Source organism: Durio zibethinus, chromosome 27, assembly GCF_047325235.1.
Source record: "Durio zibethinus cultivar Kanyao isolate XHJ-2024 chromosome 27, ASM4732523v1, whole genome shotgun sequence".
NCBI classification, from domain to species: Eukaryota; Viridiplantae; Streptophyta; class Magnoliopsida; order Malvales; family Malvaceae; genus Durio; species Durio zibethinus.
Genome location: NC_143188.1, coordinates 9,208,871 through 9,232,498, shown reverse-complemented (window position 1 = coordinate 9,232,498; position 23,628 = coordinate 9,208,871). Strand labels below are relative to the sequence as shown.

Below are 23,628 nucleotides of genomic sequence, written 5' to 3'. Positions count from 1 at the left end.
GAAGTCACGGAGCAGTTGCTTACGTCAGATAAAAAAATTGGATAGTTTCATTTTCAAGTTTTTAAAAGCTGATTGTACTTTTAAAATTACAAATCGTACCGGAATTTATAAGTTTCCAAGAACAAAGGAGCATAAGCCCATGATCCCAGCCTGAATCCGCATTGGGCCCAACCCAACCCAACCCAAGAGTTATCGAAATATGAACAGTGAAAAGGCGCGTGTTCACCGCCAGATCAGGCAAAGGACATTATTGTTGATGTCGGTGGGTCTCACCAAGCTTTATAAAAGACAGATCCTGACCGAGGAACTTTCAACAGTGAATGAATCGGACGGTCACCATTGATAGTCGAATACCTTTCTTGGTAGGTCACTTTGACCACACCGGAAACATGCTTTAAAGAAAACTAATTTTCTAAACTTTGACTGCCCTGTCATATCAATCGAGGCGCTCTTCCCTGAAAGTCGAGTTTTCCTCCTAATTTACCCTTTCATCCACGTATCTTTCAATATTTTCCGTCATGCCATTGGCTCTTCAAAGCCATTATTAAAATAATGTGGGTTTATTTTATTAATCCGCTAGTCATAATAATAGGAATATTTTCATTAAAATAGATATAATAAGTAATAACTTTTTTAATATAATTTTTTAATTGTCAAACAATCAAATTATATACTATTATAAACAAAGATATTTAAAAATTTTCTATAAATTCTTTTATTTTTAAATCAGAAATTAAGAGAAAATAATAATAATATTACTGTATAAGCGGGTGTGGAGGACAAAAGTGTCAAACTGAAAAAATGGGAAGCACATTTCTATTGAGGTGAGATAATAATAATTATAAGTTTTAATTGTTAATTAAATCTGGGTTTTGGTTTGTTTGACCACTTCTCTCATTAGCCTCCCTTTCTCTTTCTCTCTTTACCTTTTTTTTTTCTCATCTTTTTGGGAATTTTACTCTCTCTCAGAAATTTTTCCTTAACGTCTTTTCCGATTAGCTTTCTTTGATTTGCAAAGGTGTTTTCCTCAACCAACCAGAAACAAACAGGGTTTCTTCTTTCACCGTTTTGCCCCTATAAATCTATCTCTCTAGGTTTGTTTGCATGATCTGCTTTCGTAAGGTTTGATTCTCACCCTTTTTTTCCTTATATTGTTTCTGCTAGAAATATTGAATATTCATTAATGCTTTCAAGGTGGGGGTTTTGTCTTAAAGTTGTGTTTTTGCTTGATTTGGTTTTATAATTGCTTTAATTCGTATGCTCTGCTTTATATTAATCATGCTGATGTGAAAATTCTAATAGTTAATTGACATATGTGAATTTTTTCTCAAGTTTGGATTATTTTGGATCTGGGGTTGAATTTTTTTTACCCAGGTGATGATTTACACATTTGCTAATTTTTTTGTTAAAAAGTTATGTTGCCAAGTTGTGTATATGGTGATTTAGGCCATGCAAATGATTTCTGGAGCAGTGCGTGTTTTTTGTAGTTTAAAGAAGAAAAGAATTTCTCCTGCGATTCTATAGCCAGTAAATTGCATTTTTTTGTTCCATGTGGTTCATTTTTTTTCTTTAGTGGAGCCATGTCAATGATTTATTAATAAATTTTTGCACTTGAAATTCACAACCCACTTGACAAGTTGGGGATATAACGTGTCACAAGTAACCTGTTTAGTCGTTTGTTGTCATTGTTATAAAAGATTTGAACTTGAAACACTTTTTGTTAGAGCAAGGTGTTACTGCTTGGGCTTTAAGCCTCAGTCATAGAATCTATGCAGTTATTGAATTGAGTATGGGGAGGGGGTTGATGACTTTATGTAAATTACAATGCAATCTTGGTGCAGATATCTGTTTGAAAATGTTTTCTTACATATATGATTTTACAATACGTCATGTAACTTGTTGAAGAAATGAAACCTAGTTTTTATTATGAAGAGATGTTCGATGTCTCAAATATTGTAGTTTAGGCACTGGGCATTTTAGATTATTTCTTTTGTTGGTGAATATGAATTTTCGTCTGATATGATAAGACAATGAGTTACTCCAATCTCTTTTTGTCCTTCCCACACTCTGTTTGCAATAGAGTTCTTACGCCTATATATTAGCATAATTATGTTCCAAAATCTCACCATTCCAAAACTTCCATTGATTTGTGTGCTTTGTTATTTTCCTTCTGGCAGAAACATAGAAGACCTAAATACAGTTTAGGGAATTTGTATATAACATGGGGTGTTTTACAGTTTTGAAAAGTAAGAAGAAAAAGTCTGAGCAGTCAGTTTTTGTAAAACGCATTGCTCATAAGGAGCATATTCCCACCACTCTGCCTGAGCCTCAAGTTCAGACCCGATCACTGCAATCTGCACCCCCAAGTTTTAGAACCAGAGTAAAACCAGTTCTACCTAATAACAAGGCATCCAGCAATAGGACCCGTGCTTTATCAGCTCCATCAAGTCTTGATGCCGCTGAGCAAGATGCACTATCAGTTGAATTTGAAGAACAGGAAGAGTTGAAGAGTCGTGTTGGAGTAGTGAAGGAACAGAGGTCATCAAGTCCACAACCTCTTCCACTTCCTTCTCCACGTAGTACGGTGCTGAAGTCAATGGGAAGCTTTAAAGCAGGAAATGCCAGTTGCTCTCTATTTGCTTCTGGACCATTGCCCCTGCCTCCATCTGGAACACTACGAAACTTTGCTTACGAAGAAATTGCAGCTGCTTGCCATCATTTCTCTTCTGATCGATGCACATCTGAGGGTCTTTCTTCTGTTTTGTATAAGGCTTCTTTTGGAGATGATACTTCAAGTTCAAAGAAGTTTGAAGCTACTGTTACTCGCCTTCACCCATCCTCTCAGGTACAAGAAAGTTTCTAATAATGAAAGTTTATGGTTTATGGGGCACTCTGTTTTGCGAACCACTAAGTTCCCAGTTGCATGCCTTTCCTTTTCTTTTACACTCTTCTACTTATTGATTCTTTGCCTGCCTGACATTGTTTCCAGTTTAAAAGAAGAAGGAAGTTGTTAGTAATTTATATTAGTTTGCAAAATTTTCATGATCCTTCAGTATTGATTTATTTAATGGGAAGCATTTGTGTTGTTCTAGTCCTTTATGTATTATTTTTCTGTACATGTAATTTTACTACTTTTGCTATTATCATCCGCTTAACACACTTGCTTTCTATAAAAATACAGTTTTGTTTTATCCACTTTCCTTTGTATGCATGCCAATAATTTAAAATTGAAATTATTGCAATCACATTAGTGATGAAAAAAATGGAGTTCAACAAGTGGTGAATATTGTGCTCGTTATGCTGCAAAAACAGTTGCTTTTTAATTTCTGAAATGTTTTGAGGATAATGTTATCTGGTCTCACTGTTTTCTTTCTGTGTTCTTATAGGGTTTAAAGGAGTTTATAAATGAAGCAAACACTCTTGCATCATTGCAACATCCAAACCTCTGTAAATTGCTTGGATTCCATGCACGTGATAGTTCAGAAGAAAGAATGTTGGTCTATGAGAGGCTGTTTCACGGAAGCTTAGACGGGCTTCTATATGGGAGATCAGATGGACCTCCACTTGATTGGAATACTCGAATGAAAATTGCTTTATGTTCTGCACAAGGTCTTGCTTTCTTGCATGAGGAAGGACCATTTCAGGTAGTTAAAATCCATATGTGCACCTACATTTTGTCATAGTAAAATGGAGGGTACTGTATCATGTGCCTCTACAGTTGAACTTTGATCATGTGTAAATGGGGATGACGATCTTGCTTTAATCCTTTGTGGATATTATGAAACAATTTCCCATTCTTGCTACATGAGTTTGTGTTTATTAGCAACTTTTGGAATTTGCTTTTATTTTCCGAATTGCTCGATCAATTCTATGCATGTGTAATTATATAAAGTTTCTAATGTGTAATTATATAAAGTTTCTATCATTTGCAGGCAATGTACAATGAATTTTCAACTGCCAACATACAGATTGACAAAGATTTCAGTGCAAAGCTTTCAGGATATGGGTGCGTTGGTCATATCCCAGAGACAGAAGAGATCTCCACTAATTCAGCTGTAAGTCATTTTGCCTCGTGATTTTTCTTTTAAAAGACAAACCTTGGTGTGACGAGTTGACTATCTCTCCATCTGTGCAGGCTGTGGGAAATCTTTCAGTAGAGACCCTGGAGAGAGGATGGCTAACTCCAAAGAGCAATGTTTGGAGTTTTGGAATTGTTATACTTGAATTACTTACTGGCCGGAAGAACCTTGACAGCCGTCGTCCTAGGGAAGAGAGGAACCTAGTGAAGTGGAGCCGACCATTCCTAGCTGATGATTGTAGATTGTCATTCATCATGGATCCTCAGCTCAAAGGTCGCTTTCCTATGAAAGCTGCCCGTACAGTGGCTGACATTGCACAAAGATGTCTCCAGAAGGACCCAACTGAAAGGCCTACCATGAGAACCATAGTTGAGCATCTCAAAATCGTCCAAGACGTGAAATATTCCTGTCGTTTTCCTCTACAAGAGCCAGTGGCAATTGCTGGAAAACAGATATCAAGGTCACCTAGTCTTAATGGGATTATTACTCCCGCACCCAGGCTAAGTTTCTCACCATCACCACCATCAGGAGCCCGGCTGTCAGTTTCTCCTACAAGACCACCACCTGCTTTGCCTTTCACCCTCCCACGTCGTGCTTGTTCCTCTACCCTATCATTAGAGGAGCTTGAAAGGCTAGAAAGTCGGAGATCATCATCAGCAACCACTAGAAGACCTAGTGTGGCAGGATTTTAATTGTCAATAATATGCATTTTTTTGTCATTTTTTTTTGTGTACTTTCGTCTTTTTAAATTAAACACAACGTATAGAAAGATAAAGATGTGGTTCTTCCACCATCCTCTTATTTCTCTAGTAGACGAAATGGAGAGGATGCTGTTTTGTTGATAAGAATGCAAGCGTCGTCTAAAAATGCGTCGATTTTTTTCTTTTCTTCCAATCCACAATTCTACGTTCATAATCGTGATCAGAGTATACTACTGCACAGGATGTGAGATCCTTTAAGATTTTTTCCTGACCATAGAGTTTCACTTTTTTACACTGCATGTTACATCTGGACCTACGATAACAAACGCTCGGGTCAATTTCAGATTTCTATCCCTTTCTATTCAGGTTATTAAAGATTTTGGGTTGTCTTTTTAAAAAAAAAAAAAAAATTATTTTGGTTAAAAAGAGACTATAGTCTAAAAATAAATATAAAAATAAAAAAAAAGACCTGAAGAAAATTCAAGGTTGTCATTATAAGATCATTTTCAAATTGAAAGTTTTTTAGATGTCTCATTTAAGTTTGAAATTCAATTCGTTTAATTCGCATTTTAAGATTATATTTTGAATTTCGAAATTTGAATTTATTTAATATGGGGTTATTTTTATTTTTAATTAAAGAAAAAAAGAGTTTGGTCAATTAGAAAAGAAATTCTTGAAATTGTGTTGAGGTTATAAACTTTCGTTATTTTAATTGCACTTTTGGTTAGAACTAAAATATTAAGTATACTTAGAAGGATTCTGCGTAAGGACGGAAGAAGAAATTGATTAAAAATCTAAGATTTAATTTGAGTGAGATTTAAAGTTTAATAATTTTTTTTCAGGTTAAGATTAAATCCTTATTTAAAGAATCATCAATAACTACAATGGGAATCAGCAACAATCAACGAACAGAAAAGTAATAGCCGAAATCTAGCCTACCATCCACCGTTGCCTACCTAGATCCTATTGGTCATACTCTACCTAGGCCCGAGACCACCATTTTCCACCATCATTGTCTACCAACAATTCACAATTTGGCCATAATTCCACCAGAAAAACCACCAGCAGGCAAGTACCCATACCCAGAAAAAGCGGCAGTCAGCCTCACACAATCCTATATCATTAACACGTATCACAATCCCATACTCGGCACACGTAGAGCAGACATTTAGAGAAAAACAGAAGCAATCGACTCAATCTTCACCAAACTAGTAGACAACCCATTCAACAATCAAGAATTGAAGAAAAAAAAGGGCATTACGCAAAAGAAAAATAGATAAATAGCAGCAATATACTTGGGCTTTTCGATTCGGTTTTTGGGTTCTCTAAATTGTTGCTAAGTTAGAAGCGAAAATAGAAAGAGAATAGTGGTGGCTGGTTGAAGGCAAAGGAGATTTTTTTATTCGGAGAGTAGATGGTTATGTTTTTGGTTTAACGAAAGGGTATATTACTTTTGAAACCCCATTATTAAATACATCCAACATTTAAAATATAAATCAAAATTTTTACTCCGTATACCCCATTCTAATATTTTACATTTTTCTTCATACCTTTTACACTCTTGTCTCTTCTACATTCTCTCAGTTTTTCTATCTCAATCCAAATTTAACACAAAACCATCAAACAAACCCCTAAATCACAAGTTTTATTAGTATTCCATTTATTTTAGATAAGATTTCCAAATAATTGTTAATTAATTTAGCTGATTTGTTAGGGTTTATTATAATCTACAATTTAGGATTTTTTTTTGTTGAAATCATGTATTAAGGAAATGAATTTCTATAAGTCTTTAAAGCTTAGGGAAATCCATTTCCATAAACCTTTAAAGTTTACATAAATGGATTTCTATAAGCTTTGAAGATTTCTTAGATATCTATTTTCATAAACCTTTTAAAGCTTACAGAAATGAATTTTTGTAAGCTTTAAAAGGCTTACGAAAATGGATTTCTGTAAGCTTTTCAAAGCTTGTGAAAATCTATTTCTGTAAGTTAAAAATTAAAAGTCATTCCATTTGTTATTATTGAAATGTTGCTTTTTTGTATAATATCATAATAGATATGGCTTGAACTCTAGGTGTAGGCATTCGTACAAGAGGTAGAGGTATTGATAGAGGCAATGAACATATCGCAACTGATCCTAGTCCAAGTTAAAAGCATTTGATTGCCTTTAAGAGGAGATGCTAAGTCAAGGAAGATAATAAGCTAGTTGAGAACCGTGTAGGATATGATATTCTACAAGTTGAACTTTCCACTCATGATAAGGAACCTACCATCCACAAGTATCATGATAGGGATGGAAATGATAATGCAAAGCCAATTTCTCAACCTTTCTTAAAGGTTAGGTAATCACTTGAATCATATAATACAATAATGTTAGTTTATGTTTTTAAAATGAATTAGTTGATTGTTATTGTTGATGATATTGTTTATGTTGTTAAAATTGTTGATATTGTTGATTTTATTATTTTTGTTATTATTATAAGAGTGAGATCCATTAAAATCGATTAATCATGGACTTAAATTACAGCAATGGCCTCTAAACAATGCACATAGATGTATCTGAGCCAATATAGTCAAGTCAAGGCTGGATTCACTTTTTAATTACACCTATCATTTGATAAATAATATGATAGTGTTGGCTTTTATTGAAAGGTTCCAGCTAAAACTAACACCTTTTATCTACCATTTGGAGAGTTAACCATAGCATTGGATGATGTATTTACAATTCTACACATACCGATCATCGAGATCATATTTTAGTTAATTATTTGACAATTAATAAGGCAAACATACTATTGGTTAGATTACTTAGAGATTCTACATCTAAGGCTGTAATAGAGTCTAATAAGATTCGTAGGCCCGTTATTCGATTGTAGTGGCTGTGGGATACTTTTAAAACTAAAATATAATAGATACATCAGGTGATAAAGTATGCATCCCAAGCTTTTTTACTCCATCTAGTAAGGCGTACATTATTTGTTGACAAGAGCGTGATGAAAGTATTAGTAGTTTACTGAACTCTATTAAGCAACCTTAATGCCTCTAGTAGATATGTTTGGGGATAGTTTGCCTAACATATTTGTACAAGCAGCTTAGCATTGCAATCAAGGCAAACGTACATCAGATCGTTGATTATCTGATATTTCTCTAAGTATGTATTTATGATTAGTCAAAATATATTATAATTATTTGATTTATTTATTATTAGTTATGTGATTATGTGATTAAATATTACTCATATATTTTATACAGGCGTAGATTTATAAGTAATTTTCATCATTAAGTCTGGTAGACATATTGACATACACAGATGATCAATTGCATGTTCGACGATAGAAGGCTTGTATTTACGTTGATACATTATAAGCCTTATTAGAGCGATTGGATGTGTTGATGGTATCTGATGTGTGCTGGGAATCATATGTCGATCAATAAAAAGAACATCTATTACATGATATTACATTTTTTATAAGATATATCAAGTACAAAACCATCATAGAGCAAAAGCCATATCATCCTGAAAGGTTCCTACGATAGTTTCGATTTGTACAAACCATTCATTCAATTTCTTTAGCCTTATCCCAAACTAAATATGGTTCATCATCCAACATGTATGATGTTTCATACAGTTTTCTAAACCAATACTGGGAGAGATAAGATATGTATGTTATGCCAGCTAAGTGTCAATGCTAAAAATGTTAGATTGAGCGAGTGTTCATCGGATTATGATACTTGGTTTGTATCAATTTCACATTGTCAAATTCAAACTCCAAAACATAGATCTAGATTTCAGTCTCACATGGTCGATAGTGCATCTATCAGTGATATTATAAGTTATAAATTTTATGATTTTATAATTATGATTACTTTATTAATTTTTATTATGTGTTATCAATACTGATCATCTTATTAAATTTTGTAGTGAAGCTTGATTACTTTGTTTGTTTTTAAGCAAGTTTTTTTCGGTGGATTACAGTAGATTTTTTATGTATAAAAAGATACAGATATTAAAGCACATGCTATATTGTTTGGGTTATCAATTGCAGCAAGCAATAATAGTCAATCTAGACTAGCAGCGTCGCATTAGACATCAACTCTTGCACCATTATTTTCGGCATTCATACCATTTTTGCCTGTTCAGTCTAGATATGAACATCAACACATTCACTGTTTAGGCTGCCCATGCCTGCTCCATTCCTAATCCCATCATTAACATCTGTACCCCCTAAACTACTCCATCCCCACCCCCAATAGTGACGACACCATCGGCCATACCCATGACCTCTCCCCCCACTGCATCGACAATAGTATCGGCCTTGTAAAAAGTTTTACACTGACCATATCAATGAAAATAGAGCCCTCTCATCCACAGCATGTATATATTCAATTCAAAAGATTGATGGGGAATGAGTATGGTATTAATACTGTAGAGTATGGTATTAATACTGTAGAGTATGGTAGTGATTTGTAACTTTATTAATTTCATTTAGTAAAATATGTTTATAAAACAGCCATTAGATTACCTGTTCAATACAGTGCATCCCATTAGATAATATGTTAAATATAACACATCCCATTAGATAACATGTTCAATATATACAACATTAATATAAACTATTAATATATACATTAATATGCTAGACAATTATTGTAAACAGTTAATTATGTATTGTTTCTTAAGTGATCATATTAGAATTTGTACTAAACAATAACTTGAAATCCTCTATGCTCGGTATATATGAAATTTCTCACCCTTAAGCACAATTATAACGAATCCTACACTTGTTGCATGCAATTAAAGTTATTAGTGATAACAGCTTTATTACATCTATACAAAATAGGAATGATAAATATAATGTCATTATCAATAATATAAACAGTAAATGTCAACACTAATTATTAGTACCTACACAAAATGACAATCATTAACAAATCCAATCATAATAACTCTATGCTTCAATGGTGCATGTGGTACAGATCTAATATGAAAATATGTCAAGCACTATCTCAAATTGATGTGGACTAGCATGATGTTATATCATGAGAGAATCAAATGACCCTTATCAGGTAAGGTTATCCACTTATTGTATAAGGCAAAAGTGTTGAAACACGATAAGGTTTCTAGTAATTCCTTAACATTTCCATGGATTCATACAAAGTCACATATTCATCTCGAAATTGATTAAGCTCTTCAATTAAATCATGTTTAATCTCAATCCAAGCAAACTACCAATAGAACAAAAACCACAATGTTCATCTACCTCAACATCAATCAAGTTCTATATATATGGATGTAACTTCACTAGTAAACTATCCAAATATCATATTTTTTGTTTATCATAGGGATGCTAAGTAGGAAGTTTAGCGATCTATGTTATCATTTTCATTGAGTTTGTAATGATTGATGATGTATTTTCCTAAGCAAATGATATAATCTTTTAGTGTGACTGGTCACACAGTGTAAAGGTATCTACTTTTATAACTTAGCAACCTTTTATCTTAGCCCTCTTTAACGGAGGAATCAAGGTAATTGTTAGTGGATTACTAAGTTCTCGTAACTTTTTTTTCATGGTTAATTTATCGAACTTATCACATTCATTGAAACGTTTTACGATTTGGTCAACCTCAAACACAATGGTTAACTTTTAGAGATATCATTAACTTGGCTCTTTATTAAACTCAACCTTTTTCAATAAGGATGCACTTCTAATAAAAAAATTAGACTTCCCACCTTTTTATAATCTACAATTTCATGAGCACAAGATAATATATTTGTGTTTTTTATCACGCAACTACAAGCATTTTTGTCGATCCCTACATGATTAGCTCATTTGGCCTCCATCAATATCATATTGAGTGTGCTTTTGAATACCAAACCTTGCAACTCTTTAAACAATGAAGGCTTGTAATTATGCTTGACAATCATAAAAGTTCACTCAAATGTAGCCTTGATCTCTGTATATTGAAGCTCAACAAGGGAATTGATTATTTTTTATGATAATTCAAAATCCCTTTGAGATGATTTAAGGTGCCTCTTTAATTTTACATGCACATTCTCGGCCCTAAATAAATTAATAAAAGCATATTAATATTTTGTTATAAAACCTAAAACCATAAATAATCATAAAAATGCAACATAAATCATATTTATTTGTTATAACATTACTAATTTGCATTGTTTTATCTATCCAAGCAATAATAAATTTGTCCTTATAATTTGTTAAGCATTATTCTTTCACATACTTAATTACACCAAAATAAGTCCAATAATTCATTTCTAGTGAACTTAAATGCCCTTTACACTAATCATCATGAGAAGAAAAACATAAGAACGCTTCACTTAATATGAATGCCTCCATTTCTCTTTCCATTCAAAAAATTTCTTACAATTCGTAAGTACTTTTTTTTAAGATATGTAATTTACACAAAAGATTTACCATTTTGGGAAACACAACATCTATTGTATTCATCAATACTAAATCTCTATAAGTAATAATAATAGTAAGAAATTTACTAGCAAGTATCAAACTTTTTAATTTATTCAATGTACAACTACAGTTCTTAGAACACTTAACCTCAATGTACACAAATGCAACAAAAAAATCACCTTAATGGAAGTCAAACTAATAATTTCAAGTAATAGTAGATGGTATCTATTCGTTTTATAAGTGCAATCTATAATCAAGACACTTGAAAAGACTTACAATAAGTCTACACTAATAGGATAAACCCAAAATAAGTCTTTTATGTAATTGCTTGACTTATTAGTCTTATACTACTTTAGCTCTTTACAATTGGTCAACTTATTCATGAATTGTAATATTTGTGATCTACTAGTTTTCTCAACACATCTGTATCTTTGATGTTCATTATATATTATTTTTATAGTGTTGATATTCTTCTCATTATGTTGTTTTATAGTCAACAATATATTTTGAGTCTAACCATACTGTTTAACATATCAGTAACTATTCTTTTTTTTTTTTAGATAATCAACTTGCAAATGAATGTCTCTCTAATTATTTTGCTAGTAGATAGCTATGAAATCCACAAATTACTTTCTTATCCCACTAATATCTTTTGCTAACTTAATCCCATGTAATTCAAATTAGCAACTACACTTTTTTGTTTTCGTTCTTTTACGTTGGATTCCTTTGACCTTACCCTTATTTTTTTGCTACCTATATTTTTCATTTTATTCACAGTCAATCTTATTTTGGGTTTCATCGAGCCTCCCAATTCAGAGTTTTTAATCACAATCACAAAACTATTATCTTTTCTAACCTACCTAGCCTATGAAATCAAAACTTCTTTACTACAAAACAGAAGCACAACATATTTAACTTATTATGTCTATACAAACAATATTTTATGCCTTCCATAACAAACTACCTAAAAAATTTTTTTTACCTCTTCTATAGTAAATGAATCCATGCAATTATATCTAGTATCTAATTTTTTTTATGATTAATTATACTTTATTAGTATAGTTTCTAAATTAATTTACATATTACAATATATTAAAAAATTATAATACTACCATTAGGAAGCGGAAATAATAATGTTATTACTTGACAATTTTAATGTTTATGGAAATGGATATTTGGAATGCAAAATAATTTTAAAAAATATATTTTCGAAAATCATGTTGCATTACCAGATACGCATATTTGGTAATGCAACATTATTTTTGGAAATACATTTTTGAAAAACATGTTGCACTAATATCATGTAATGCAATATGTATTTTGAAAATGCATTTTCGAAAATTATTTTGTATTATCAAAAACCCATATTTGTGAACATAAAATTTTCATGTTGCATTACAAAAATTTTACTTCTTCTATAGTAAATGAATCCATGCAATTATATCTAGTATCTAAATTTTCTGATGATTAATTATACTTTATTAGTATAGTTTCTAAATTAATTTACATATTACAATATATTAAAAAATTATAATACTACCATTAGGAAGCGAAAATAATAATGTTATTACTTGACAATTTTAATGTTTATGGAAATGGATATTTGGAATGCAAAATAATTTTAAAAAATATATTTTTCGAAAATCATGTTGCATTACCAGATACGCATATTTGGTAATGCAACATTATTTTTGGAAATACATTTTTGAAAAACATGTTGCATTAATATCATCTAGTGCAATATGTTTTTTGAAAATGCATTTCTAAAAATGATGTTGTATTACCAAATATGCATATACTATAATGCAACATTTTTTTTTGAAAATGCATTTTCGAAAATTATTTTGTATTATCAGAAACCCATATTTGTGAACATAAAATTTTCAGTTCAAAATGGGTTTTAAATGAACTACCTTGTCAAGCTCTTCTCTTCTAGTTTTGTTTCTCATTTTGCTATCCATGTTTACAAGACTTAACAAACCTTTCAAAATTTGGTGGTTTGTTTAAAAATTTAGGACTTTTAATCTTAAGAAAATGAAGAAAAAAGAACAAAATAAGGAAAAAAGAAAGGGAAGAAGAAGAAAAAGGAAATGTAAATGGGTGTAAAGGTTAAATTGTAATATACTAAAGGATATCTAAGGTATTTTATATGTGAGTATTTTTGGAAGAAAAATATTGAGGTGTACGAGAATTTTAGGTGGTGTAAATATAATCTCCCTTAAAGAAAAATAGAGTATAAAAAAGATTTAAAAAAATGAAGAAAGAAGGCAAGCAACTCCCACCAATGGATCTGCAAACCATGAAATGTAACCCAAACTTGGACCAAACTTGATTGGATCCGTTCACCTCAGCTTAGGCTAGTATGGTATGTTTATCTTAATTCCTTTATTAGTGATTTCAGCTATCTAACAATATATTATTTTTATTTGCAAGATTCTAGAATGGTGACATTTGACATGAAGAGTTAGCTCCTTTTTCTACAACAAAGCTTTGTTTTGTATTCCTATTGGTTAACTCTACTTATTCAAGCCAACATGTCCTCCCTTTTGAAATCTAATTAATAATAATAAATATATTATCAAAACCTATTTCACCAAACACGTAAAACTTTATGTTGGAATGTCGAAGGATAATTCCTATATCAATCAGATTTTTCTTTCATTGAATCTAATATTATTCTTTGGTGTTCCTCAACTCAAAATAATGAATCTCATTTACTAACCATAAATTTTCAACTTTCAATGCAAGAGACCATTTGGATTACCAAAAAAAAAAAAAATTCTCTATTTTCTATCACCCAAAAAACCTTTCCCCTCCTATATGTTGGAATTGATAATTTTAAAGAAAAAAAAATTGATCTAAAAAAAATACTAAGTTTGACATTTTCCCTCAAAGAAAAGTTTTGCCTACAGTACAAAACAACAAAGGTTAAGAAATCTCTTAGATCTCATCCACGACTAAAGCTTCACCATTTATCAAGTAAGATGCTTTTGATTTTTTTCCCACTTTTCTAGCAAACATGGATATACTTATTACTTAATTAAATATTCAAATTTTGGCTGTAAAAAATAATACATGAATACATGTAGACAATTAATAAAAATAATTATATGATTAAAATATAATTTGAGTTGTTTTCAATAATTTATTTTAATTATTTTTGTTGTGTGTACCTTACTAATATTGTTTTTTTTTTTTTCATTACAAAAAAAAATGTAAGATTGAATTGTTGAAATCATAATCTTTCTTACCATAATAAATCCAGATAACTTAATAATAGACATATTATTTTGTTTTTAACAATAAATTACTTAAGTTACATTGTTGAACACAAACTTATTATTCTATTAAACTATACCAGTAAAAAGCTTGCTATATTACTTATTTGAACATAATGTATATGATATAAATTTATAAATTATAAATAGTTTTTTAATGCAGATTTTATTTCATTTCAAATTGTTAACGCAATACTATAAAACAATCGCATTGAAAACCGGTAACAACCTGTGGGATGTAAAACTAGTTTACTTTATTTTTGCATGCATATTTATTCACATGTCTTAGGATTATTTGAGTTATTTTTAATTATTGACAATGAATTTTCAAAGGAAAATATGATTTAATTAAATAATTAAAGATTGTAATTTAAAAGTTGTTTCTTTATTTTGTACAATTAATAATAATTTAAAAATAAATAAAAATTTATCCAATGATAAAATTTTAAAAAAGTAATGGACGTATAATTTTTTCAAATATTTATAAGTTAGAATTTTTTTTCTAAATTCAAGACGTTAGAGAATTAAATTTTTGTATCCATATAAGAATTTTATTTACTTTTAATTTGAGATAACAAATTAAAATTGAAATAAATTGTGATGATTTAATTTTCTTGCATGATTAATTATTTGCAATTATATATTGTAAATTGTGTTTGATCATTTTTTTATCATATATATATAATTAATTTTTTTATAAAATATAATAAATCCAATGATGAAATCTCATAAAAGAAATGAACATGTTATTTGAATACTCTTAAAGTGAAAAATATTTTTTGAAGATCAACCAAGATATTAAAGAAAACCTAAAATATTTTTAATATTTAAATATTAAAATTAATAAAACTAATAAATAATAAGAGTAAATTAAAACTGTTAATTAAGACAAAAATAATTTAAAATTAATTAATATCAATTTGTGACTAATGTAAGATGTTATAACTTTTATTACATGTAACCGAATTCTTAATTTTATTCAAAAGACCAAAACTTATTTTTTTTAAGAACTTTCAATGAAGCTTGAAATTTTCTTAAGACTTCCCTAGAAACGGTAGATTTACTGGTGTATACATGTCATCGCATGTAATTGCAATGACTAGCTCGCTGCGTATAATATCTATAGTTTCGCAAAATCTCCGGCTCTTTATCTGTGGGTCTTCTTTGAGTAAAACTTGAGATTTATATATTACATATTTGGGGATTGAAAAAGGCAAAAGCACCCTGTAAAGAAAATAATGCCAAACGTGAGCAAAAAGAACACCAAAGGGACTAGAAAGAATAAATAAAACAAGAGGAAGATGAAGTTCATTATGGATAATTCTCGATCTCGTTCTCGTTCTCGACTCTATCTGATCCGGTTTCACCATTTTCTTCGTCCCTACTCTCATGCTCTTCGGTGGCAGAAGGGAAACAGCTATTATCTTGTGCCTCACCCTTAATGGTCCGTGGTGGAGCATGTGATACTGAGTTTGCTTGCTGCTCAGATTCCAAGCTTGTAAGACCATTCTCCTTCAGGTAAGTCTCCAAAGGAAGGCTGGCTACTTGAAGAAGACTCATCATGCTCGCACGGTTGGAACCAAATTGTGAATCATCCTCACGATCAGGATCGCAGTTCAAGTCTATCCCTCCTTTGTTAGCTTCAACCAATTTGTGGGGTAGGTTGTTGATCTGGCTGTTTGAATATTCTAACTCATTAACTGACCTAGCTTCATTCTCTGAAGGATCAAGTTGAGATGATATAAGTTTAGAGCTGCTGTCTAGTTCTGCTTCTTCTCTGGGACCCCATGCTTGCTGATTCCTCTGAACAATCTCTGCTTCTCGCTCTGACTGACGTTTCTTCTTGCGCATCATGAGGGTTTTAAAACGACGTTTGACTGTCATGCACAATTTACATGTGCATGTGGGCTTGTGTTTTCCCTTCCCACTTGGAGGCTGGATGCACACAATGCAAGAGCAACCAGCACGATGCCTTGGGTGTTTAGTTGTAGTTGCCACTGACATAGTGCCTGAATGATCTGCATTGTCTCCAAGGATTGCAGCATTAGCCAAAGCATCCAAACCAGATGATTCATGCTCCTGGCTTGCCCTATGGAATGCTAATATTCTCCTTTTTTTGAAATCTGTAAATAAAACATGGCTTAATAGTTATCATTTATCAATAGTCTTTGCAAAGCAGAGAAGTTGCATAAAAAATGCAATCAATTAAATAAAAGAATAAATCACGGACAATATGTAGCCTGGAAAAGTTTGATTATGTAATCAGCATGCATAAATAGTTTGGGCTGGAACAGTTTGATCATGGAATATGCAACAATACACACGGCTACTCATTACATGACAACACCATGTGTGTAACAACTCAAGAACTTAGCTTAGGACCATTTATGCACAATATTATGGCTCATGAAGTTTAAGCATGTATGGTTAAGATAATTTCATCTGATGCTGATGAACCACCTTAGGATTTAATTAGGATTTATTTTTTCATTTGGGATATACTGGAATTTTGAATTCATGCTAGGGTTTTATGGCTTGTACCTATAATAATTTGGTTGGCTATTTTTCATTCAATATTTGAATATTATCAAATTATTTCAGGTTTTATGGCTTGTACCTATAATAATTTGATTGGTTATGTATCATTCAATATTTGGATATTATGGATTTGTTTGATTTTATTTTACTCTTTAACAAAATCTATTATGGATTATAGGCATTGGAATGGTTAATGCCATGAATGACTCCTAAATTATAATAAAAAGTTCAATGTGGTACATTAACTTTAAAAATTTCTAATGTGGTACCTAAATTTTGAATCTGTTAACTAATATGGTACTCGCCTCTAATGTGACTAGCTTCAAATAATGACACATGGCGAATAAATAACCTTTCAAGTACCACATTAGTTAACAGATTATAGTTCAAATACCATATTAGTGATTTTTAAAATTCAGTACCACATTGAACATTTAATATAGTTTAGGACCATCCATGACATTAACCCATATTAGAAAAATAAGAACTGAATTTGTGTTTTCTTATTCTTTCCCCTTTTTCTCTCTGGTTTTCATCTCTTGATTCTTGCTATCTTTCCCCTCTCATTCGTCTGCTCTTTCCGTTTTACACAGAATTTCTTTCCATTCATTGTTCTATATGAGGAATTTCGCAGGGATGCCCACACTGTAAACACACAACATCCTAGCTCGTAACAACCGGGAAGGGCTAAAGCAGCTAGGAAAAATAGGTTGGCGCATGGATGGAATTATCCCAAATTGGCAACTTTAAGTGTTTCATGAATTTAAGTATATGTAAGAAAAATCAATAAGCTTCTTTTCTTTAAAAATATGCCAAACAGAAGCAAGAATGATTGAAATGCAGTACTAGCATGAACCCCACATGATGAGAACCATCAGTAGGAACATGTGCAGTATCAAGATATAAATTCAAATATACCTATATATTTGCAGAAATGACTATGCACAAGTAGTGTGTTATGCAATCTTTTAGGTAGAATATTGAGTTTTCAGAGCTATAATGGGATGGAAGGTACAACTTAATCCAGCCTTACTGTATACACCCTTATTTGTAGTATAATAATTGTTTGTGGGCAATCATAACCTACTAGAACAAAGATTGGGAAGAAATCTGGCATAGTTATATACAATCTTAGAAGATAATATGAGAATGTACCTTTATTTAATCTAAGGAGATTTTCTAGCTCCCTTTGGGTGAGTTCATCTGGGGCAGAACATGAAGACCTGACAACAAAATGGCAGAGGAAATAAAATGATTTCCTTTGGAACTTGGTAAGGGTATGAATGCAGAGGAAATATGATTTCCAAAATTCTGACCTGCTTTGATCCCAGTTGTTGTCTGCACAAGTCCACTTAGGCGGAAGAAGATCATCGACAGGCAACCTTCTCCATTTGGAACAACTGTCACACTGAGCCCATTGCTCTTGTTCCCTGAAGATCGAGGTTAGTAATTCAAGACTAGATAGATTTTCCCAACCATAACCTTGAGTTAGAGATAGATCTTTTCAAGGACAGTAAAAGAAAGAACAGTGCTTGCAGACAAAACAAGTTGCTTTAATATATGAAATAGCCCCCACTCACTAAGAACAACAATCAGCTGTTATTACATAAGTGGTCCCAGCTTTAAACTTCAATTCCTGGTTCTTTTTTCAATATTAATACTATGGCTGTTTATTAATATTATTAGATTTTCTAAAGGAACTGAACAGAAACATAAAAAATTGAAAATATAGAGGAAAGCACCACTTTTAAGTTCGGAATTACTCAAGGTAAAAGTAATTTCACTACAAATTATCCCTAATTTTTCCTCTTGCACAAGGGTTGTATTATCAAATACTTAGCTCGTTAACCTTCTGACTAAAATCTAAAAATAAATGGATATGCTCACCCAGTTGAACGGACTGCATAGATATTCCTCTGCCCAAAAACTGGAGGTTCCTGTAGGACAAACATTTATAAAAAATCACATTGTAAATCGCACTGCTTTATCGAAAATTTACTATTTAGATGTCATAATTCTTCCAGGAGAATTGAAAATGAAATTGGCAACTATATCTTACTTAGAGAATTCTAATTTATCAATACAAAAAATTTCTATGCATCAGAGATAGATTGGAATTACAAAAGAAAACTGGTATTTGAACAATTATCAGAGGTCCAAAGTTAAATAGATAGGAAGAGCTAAGTGTACCAAAACAGCAAAGCATATAATCATTCCTATACCCAAATATTCATGGAAATGTACTCACATCATATTCTTCAAAATCATGATCCTCAATCTTGACAACGCTTGGCTTGATACTTGGGGGTGGGCGGAGCAAATCCTGTGCCTCTTCCCAAGTAAGTTTCAGCTCCAAAGCATCCTGACTGTCAACCAGCAACCTCTTGCTTTTGGAACCAATATTCCTAGTTCTTTTTCTCTCTGGAGCTAACATAGATGGTAGTAAAAAGCCCTCCCTTGTCCTGTCCCCATGATTATCAGATTTATGCCAGCCAATACCACCACCAGCTGAACTCAAATGTTTGGACAGTGCAGTTAGGTGGGGATTGGTGCTTCCCTTCAGTGACTGAACAAGGCCAGAGTAACCACTAATTATGGGCAGGTTGTCGAAAACACCCGAAAAGAAACTTTCACTTGAAAGAGTGCCATTAGGAATGGCAGATGGTAGGGTTTCCTGTTTATTTGATAACTTATATATCAATATTATATGATCAAATTTTCTAACATGAAAGTGACTGTTACTTTACCTGCACTGAAGCAGTGTTTGTTGCTTTACGAAATCCCATAACAAGTTTCCCTTCTGGATCCATGCGGCTAAATGTTACTGTAATAGAGGACATTACTCAGAAGTGATGTTACCCAATGAGAGCAAATAACAACAACATTGAATTGTCCAATAACCAGATTCAAGATTGTACCAGTATCCCCAGCTTGCAACTGCATAGACTGTATGCAAGGAGTCACACCCTCCAAAACATACATCCTGCTGTTGTTATTAGGCCAGAATCTGAACTGGAACACCCATTCTTTTCCCTTTACATCTTGAATTCTTAGAGGAAGGCCCTCTGGTTGAGTTATGGGGGGAAAATAAGCCTGCAAATACATTCTTTTTTTTAACTGATATTCAACAAGGCTTCTCAATAGAGAGTAAATAAATATCACTTGCAAGGGTAGGATGATAGAAGAAGAACTAACTTCGGCACATGCTTTTGGCAGAACCAAACGACCAATCCGTCCAGCGTCACTTGCACTCAGAACCTTTTCAAACAGTGGAACAATGGTGGAATTTGAACTGGAAAATTACATGGTCAAGGATTTTACTGCCCAAATCAATAGATAGACATGAAAATTTTAGTACTCTAGCAACTAATGCATGGTTGTGCACATAACCATAAATTAAACCAATAATGACACAATGGTGGATACACTCCAGAAATTTGCTGTAATTCTTGGTCTGTAATCCTGGGCCAATAACGAGGAAGCAACTGATTCCGTCCACGTCCCTCTGGGGGCCTAGCAACACGTATCTGGGGTACCATGCCAGTATTCACCTCCCAACCTGTTGCAAGAACAGGCTTTGGAGGCTTGGGCAGAAGATGGCGAGATTTGGATACCTGTTGCAAGACTGAAGACATCTTACCCTTTTCATCCACAACTGAACCAGGAAAGACATTTTGGTTCCCCAATGAACCACCCAAAGAAATACTCAAGTTTGTTTGTGGTAGTGACTCATAAGTATTTGCTTTAAATATGGTAGGTTTCACAGCTTGAACTGATCTGTTAGATGATTGATTAATATTTGCCAAGTATGTGCTTCCAAATTCTCTTTCAGGAGGCAAAACTTCCTCCTGTTTCATTTGTCCCAAAGACCCACTTGAGTCATCGTTGTGAAGCTGAAGCAATTGTCTCAGCCCCATGCTTTCTGCATTGTTGCTCAACTGCAAAAGTTTTAGGTTTCGAATGCTCACACTACTCAATTGGTTGTCAGCAGAGATTGAGTGCAATTGACCAGTATCACTGTTCACTATTCCAAACCCATTAGGGTTTTCATCTTCAATCATCTGTATAAATATGTTTTAAAAGCATCATAAATATCTGACCTTTTACATGTAAAGGCCTAAAAGTTCAAACACCAGCTAGCAGTAATCCAGCATGTCTAAGAAAGTACCAATGGTATGACAAACAGAAATAAACTGAATCATAGAACTAATATAACAAAGATATCAACCTGAAAAAGCCAATATCTTGACAAATACCATCATTTTCCTTTGCATATCACTCACACTATAAACAATTATCCTCACTTACCATCACAACAGAGAAGTCAAAAAAAGGAAAGAAAAAAACGAATCCCTTGAAATGTTGCAAAATTAAAGAAGGTTGCATTCAATGGGTTGGGACTTGGATAAAAACTAAATCAAATTGAGACGGGGCAAAATGAGATTATTTCAGAGGCATCACCAAACCCCCAACAGAAGGTGTGTCTATTTATCATAGACCCCACGGTATCATTTTTATTGTGAACTTAGCATGAGAATATAATGATAAAATCATGATTCGAACAGCATTATTATTTGAACAACTTTTGAAAACGGTAATGTTGAATAAGTTGATCTTACAGAGTTAAATCCTGATTTTTTAGCACAGCTTGTACAGTTGACGCCCCCACTATCAAGAAGCTCAAGCAAGCACATGGAAGCAATACATCCACAATGGAGATGCTGCCACACCAAAAGCATTGGGATTATACACCAGAGTATTAGGATGGGACTAATGAGAATATTGACAAAGACGAGACAAGAATCTAAATACTTGGGGTCACACACCTTGCCACATGAAGTGCACTCCCTCCACCCAGAATCCTTTGAGTGGAAAACATCACAGAATATAGCTTGTTCATATGCAGTCCTACACCAAATATAAATCACAAATGAATTTTAACAATGGAGTTCTTTTGATGGGACCAGTTTGGCAAAAACTCTGCCTTGTTTGGATTCCTCCCCTGTATTTAGCTACTTTATATGATTCAAAACGTAATCAAATTTTTAGCTAATGTTATATAGCAGAGGAAAAGAAACATCGATATAAGTATAAAAATGCAATATTTTCAATAACTGTTCCATTGCTCCTTAGCTTCCATAAAAGAAGAATCAATTCAAGGAATTTTTTCTTCCAATTCTCTATACAAAAAATTATTACAAACCTCACAAATCCGTACTAAACATTTTAAACAATCACAAAAAATCTAAATAAAATAAAAATTCAATTGTTTTATCTTAGACTCATCAACACAAGCTTAGCTAATTATTAAGCTTACAAAAAAAGATTAAGTGAATACAATTTTATAATTACCCGCACTTATCGCAGAGATTAGCAAAATCTCCAGATCGCAGAATCCAGCCTTTTCTCCACTCAATCGACGTGGACGCCCCGCAGAGTCCATTCATGCAACTCTTTGACGCCATGCTCCAACCTTAATTCCTACAATTTTTTCTAAAATATACAAAAATAAATCGAAAACAGTGAAACACCCCCCCCCCCGGCCAAAAAAAAGAAATTTCTGTCAAAAAAAAATCAACCAGCAAGCTAAAACCAAAACAGAACAGATTCAAAATTGGTCAAACGAAGAGACTAATAAATTTAAAAAGCAAACAAAGAAAGACAACCTTTTGAAGAAGATAAAAAGAGCTGATGCTTCACCGGCGTTGAATACCGCGGCAAAAAGAAAACATGTTGATTTTTTTTTTGAATTATTTTGTTGTATTATTTGCGGCTATAAGACTTTGAGGTGACGATGTTTGAAACGAAATTAGCGGAAAGAATCGAGAAAGAAAGAGGAGTTCTGACGATGAAAGAGTTGAATCGGCGATGGTGAGAGAGCAAACAAATCATGTGCATGCAAAGCAAAGCAAACAGAGAGAGAAGAAAAGAAAACAAAGAGAGAAGGGTTTGGTACTTTACAAAAACAAAAATGCATGCACGATGATGATACTTCAAGACTCGGCGAACTCCCTTCCCCCACTTACCCCCTTTTCTATTTTCTCCTTTTTTTTTTTTTTTAATCTGATATTTTTTTATAACTAGAATATACATATTAAAAATTTAAAGAAATTATTATCATTTAAAGTATTTTATTTTTATATTGTTGAATTTCAAAACCTAACTATTTTTTAAACACCACTCCCTCCATCCCAAAATGTTTGAGCTATATTACTTTTTATAAAGTTTAAAAAATTTTAATTATAATGTATTTAATATTAATATTAAAATTTCTTTTATAAAATTAAAGTTTTATGATTTTTAATTTTAAAAAATAAAAAAATATAAAAAATAATTTTATAATATAAAATAGTGACAGTTTTAAATATTCACAAAAATATATATATAATTTTGGAACATCCATAAAAAATAAACAAAAAAATGAGATAAAAAGAGTATTATTTAAATTTTTATATTAAGATACAAAAAATTTAAAATAATTTTTTAATAAAAAATAATATATTATAATGAAGTGCTCGGATATAAAAAGGTTTTGTTTTTTGATATCACGTAAATAATAAAAGATTTTGTATTAGCAATAAAAATAATAAAACATTTTGGAACTT

General features: G+C 32.1%; 2 protein-coding genes across 3 annotated transcripts; one reads left to right on the top strand and one right to left on the bottom strand.

Annotated features, from left to right (window-relative positions):
- The first annotated feature begins 843 nt into the window (after positions 1-843).
- On the top strand, positions 844-4,973 carry LOC111279624 (putative serine/threonine-protein kinase PBL1). The gene is made up of 5 exons (XM_022866589.2): positions 844-1,122; positions 2,178-2,845; positions 3,387-3,644; positions 3,933-4,055; positions 4,136-4,973. The coding sequence occupies exons 2-5, from the start codon at positions 2,222-2,224 to the stop codon at positions 4,769-4,771; spliced, it is 1,641 nt and encodes a 546-aa protein (XP_022722324.2). The 5' UTR covers positions 844-1,122; positions 2,178-2,221; the 3' UTR covers positions 4,772-4,973.
- A 10,716-nt stretch (positions 4,974-15,689) lies between these two features.
- LOC111279919 (B3 domain-containing transcription repressor VAL2-like) lies at positions 15,690-23,028 on the bottom strand. 2 transcript variants are annotated; one of them, XM_022866983.2, is made up of 13 exons: positions 22,690-23,028; positions 22,376-22,516; positions 21,850-21,931; positions 21,643-21,744; positions 20,450-21,084; positions 20,219-20,315; positions 19,942-20,116; positions 19,771-19,847; positions 19,272-19,697; positions 18,911-18,960; positions 18,340-18,453; positions 18,179-18,246; positions 15,690-16,608 (listed from the first exon to the last, which is right to left on the bottom strand). In XM_022866983.2, exons 2-13 carry the CDS (start codon positions 22,486-22,488, stop codon positions 15,797-15,799), a joined length of 2,751 nt encoding a protein of 916 aa, XP_022722718.2. In that variant the 5' UTR covers positions 22,489-22,516; positions 22,690-23,028; the 3' UTR covers positions 15,690-15,796. The 2 variants fall into 2 exon arrangements, with proteins under 2 accessions (XP_022722718.2, XP_022722719.2); XM_022866984.2 differs by having other exon boundaries at positions 19,272-19,589.
- Between the last annotated feature and the right edge of the window lie 600 nt (positions 23,029-23,628).

Bases quoted from the DNA above. Each gene is read 5' to 3' on its own strand.
- LOC111279624 (XM_022866589.2), top strand. From the start codon at position 2,222: ATGGGGTGTTTTACAGTTTTGAAAAGTAAGAAGAAAAAGTCTGAGCAG. The intron at 2,846-3,386 runs GTACAAGAAAGT...GTGTTCTTATAG, and splicing joins GCCTTCACCCATCCTCTCAG to GGTTTAAAGGAGTTTATAAA. The intron at 4,056-4,135 runs GTAAGTCATTTT...CCATCTGTGCAG, and splicing joins AGATCTCCACTAATTCAGCT to GCTGTGGGAAATCTTTCAGT.
- LOC111279919 (XM_022866983.2), bottom strand. From the start codon at position 22,488: ATGGCGTCAAAGAGTTGCATGAATGGACTCTGCGGGGCGTCCACGTCG. The intron at 21,085-21,642 runs GTAAGATCAACT...ATATTTATACAG, and splicing joins AAAAATCAGGATTTAACTCT to ATGATTGAAGATGAAAACCC. The intron at 19,698-19,770 runs GTAAAGTAACAG...TCAAATAAACAG, and splicing joins CAAACACTGCTTCAGTGCAG to GAAACCCTACCATCTGCCAT.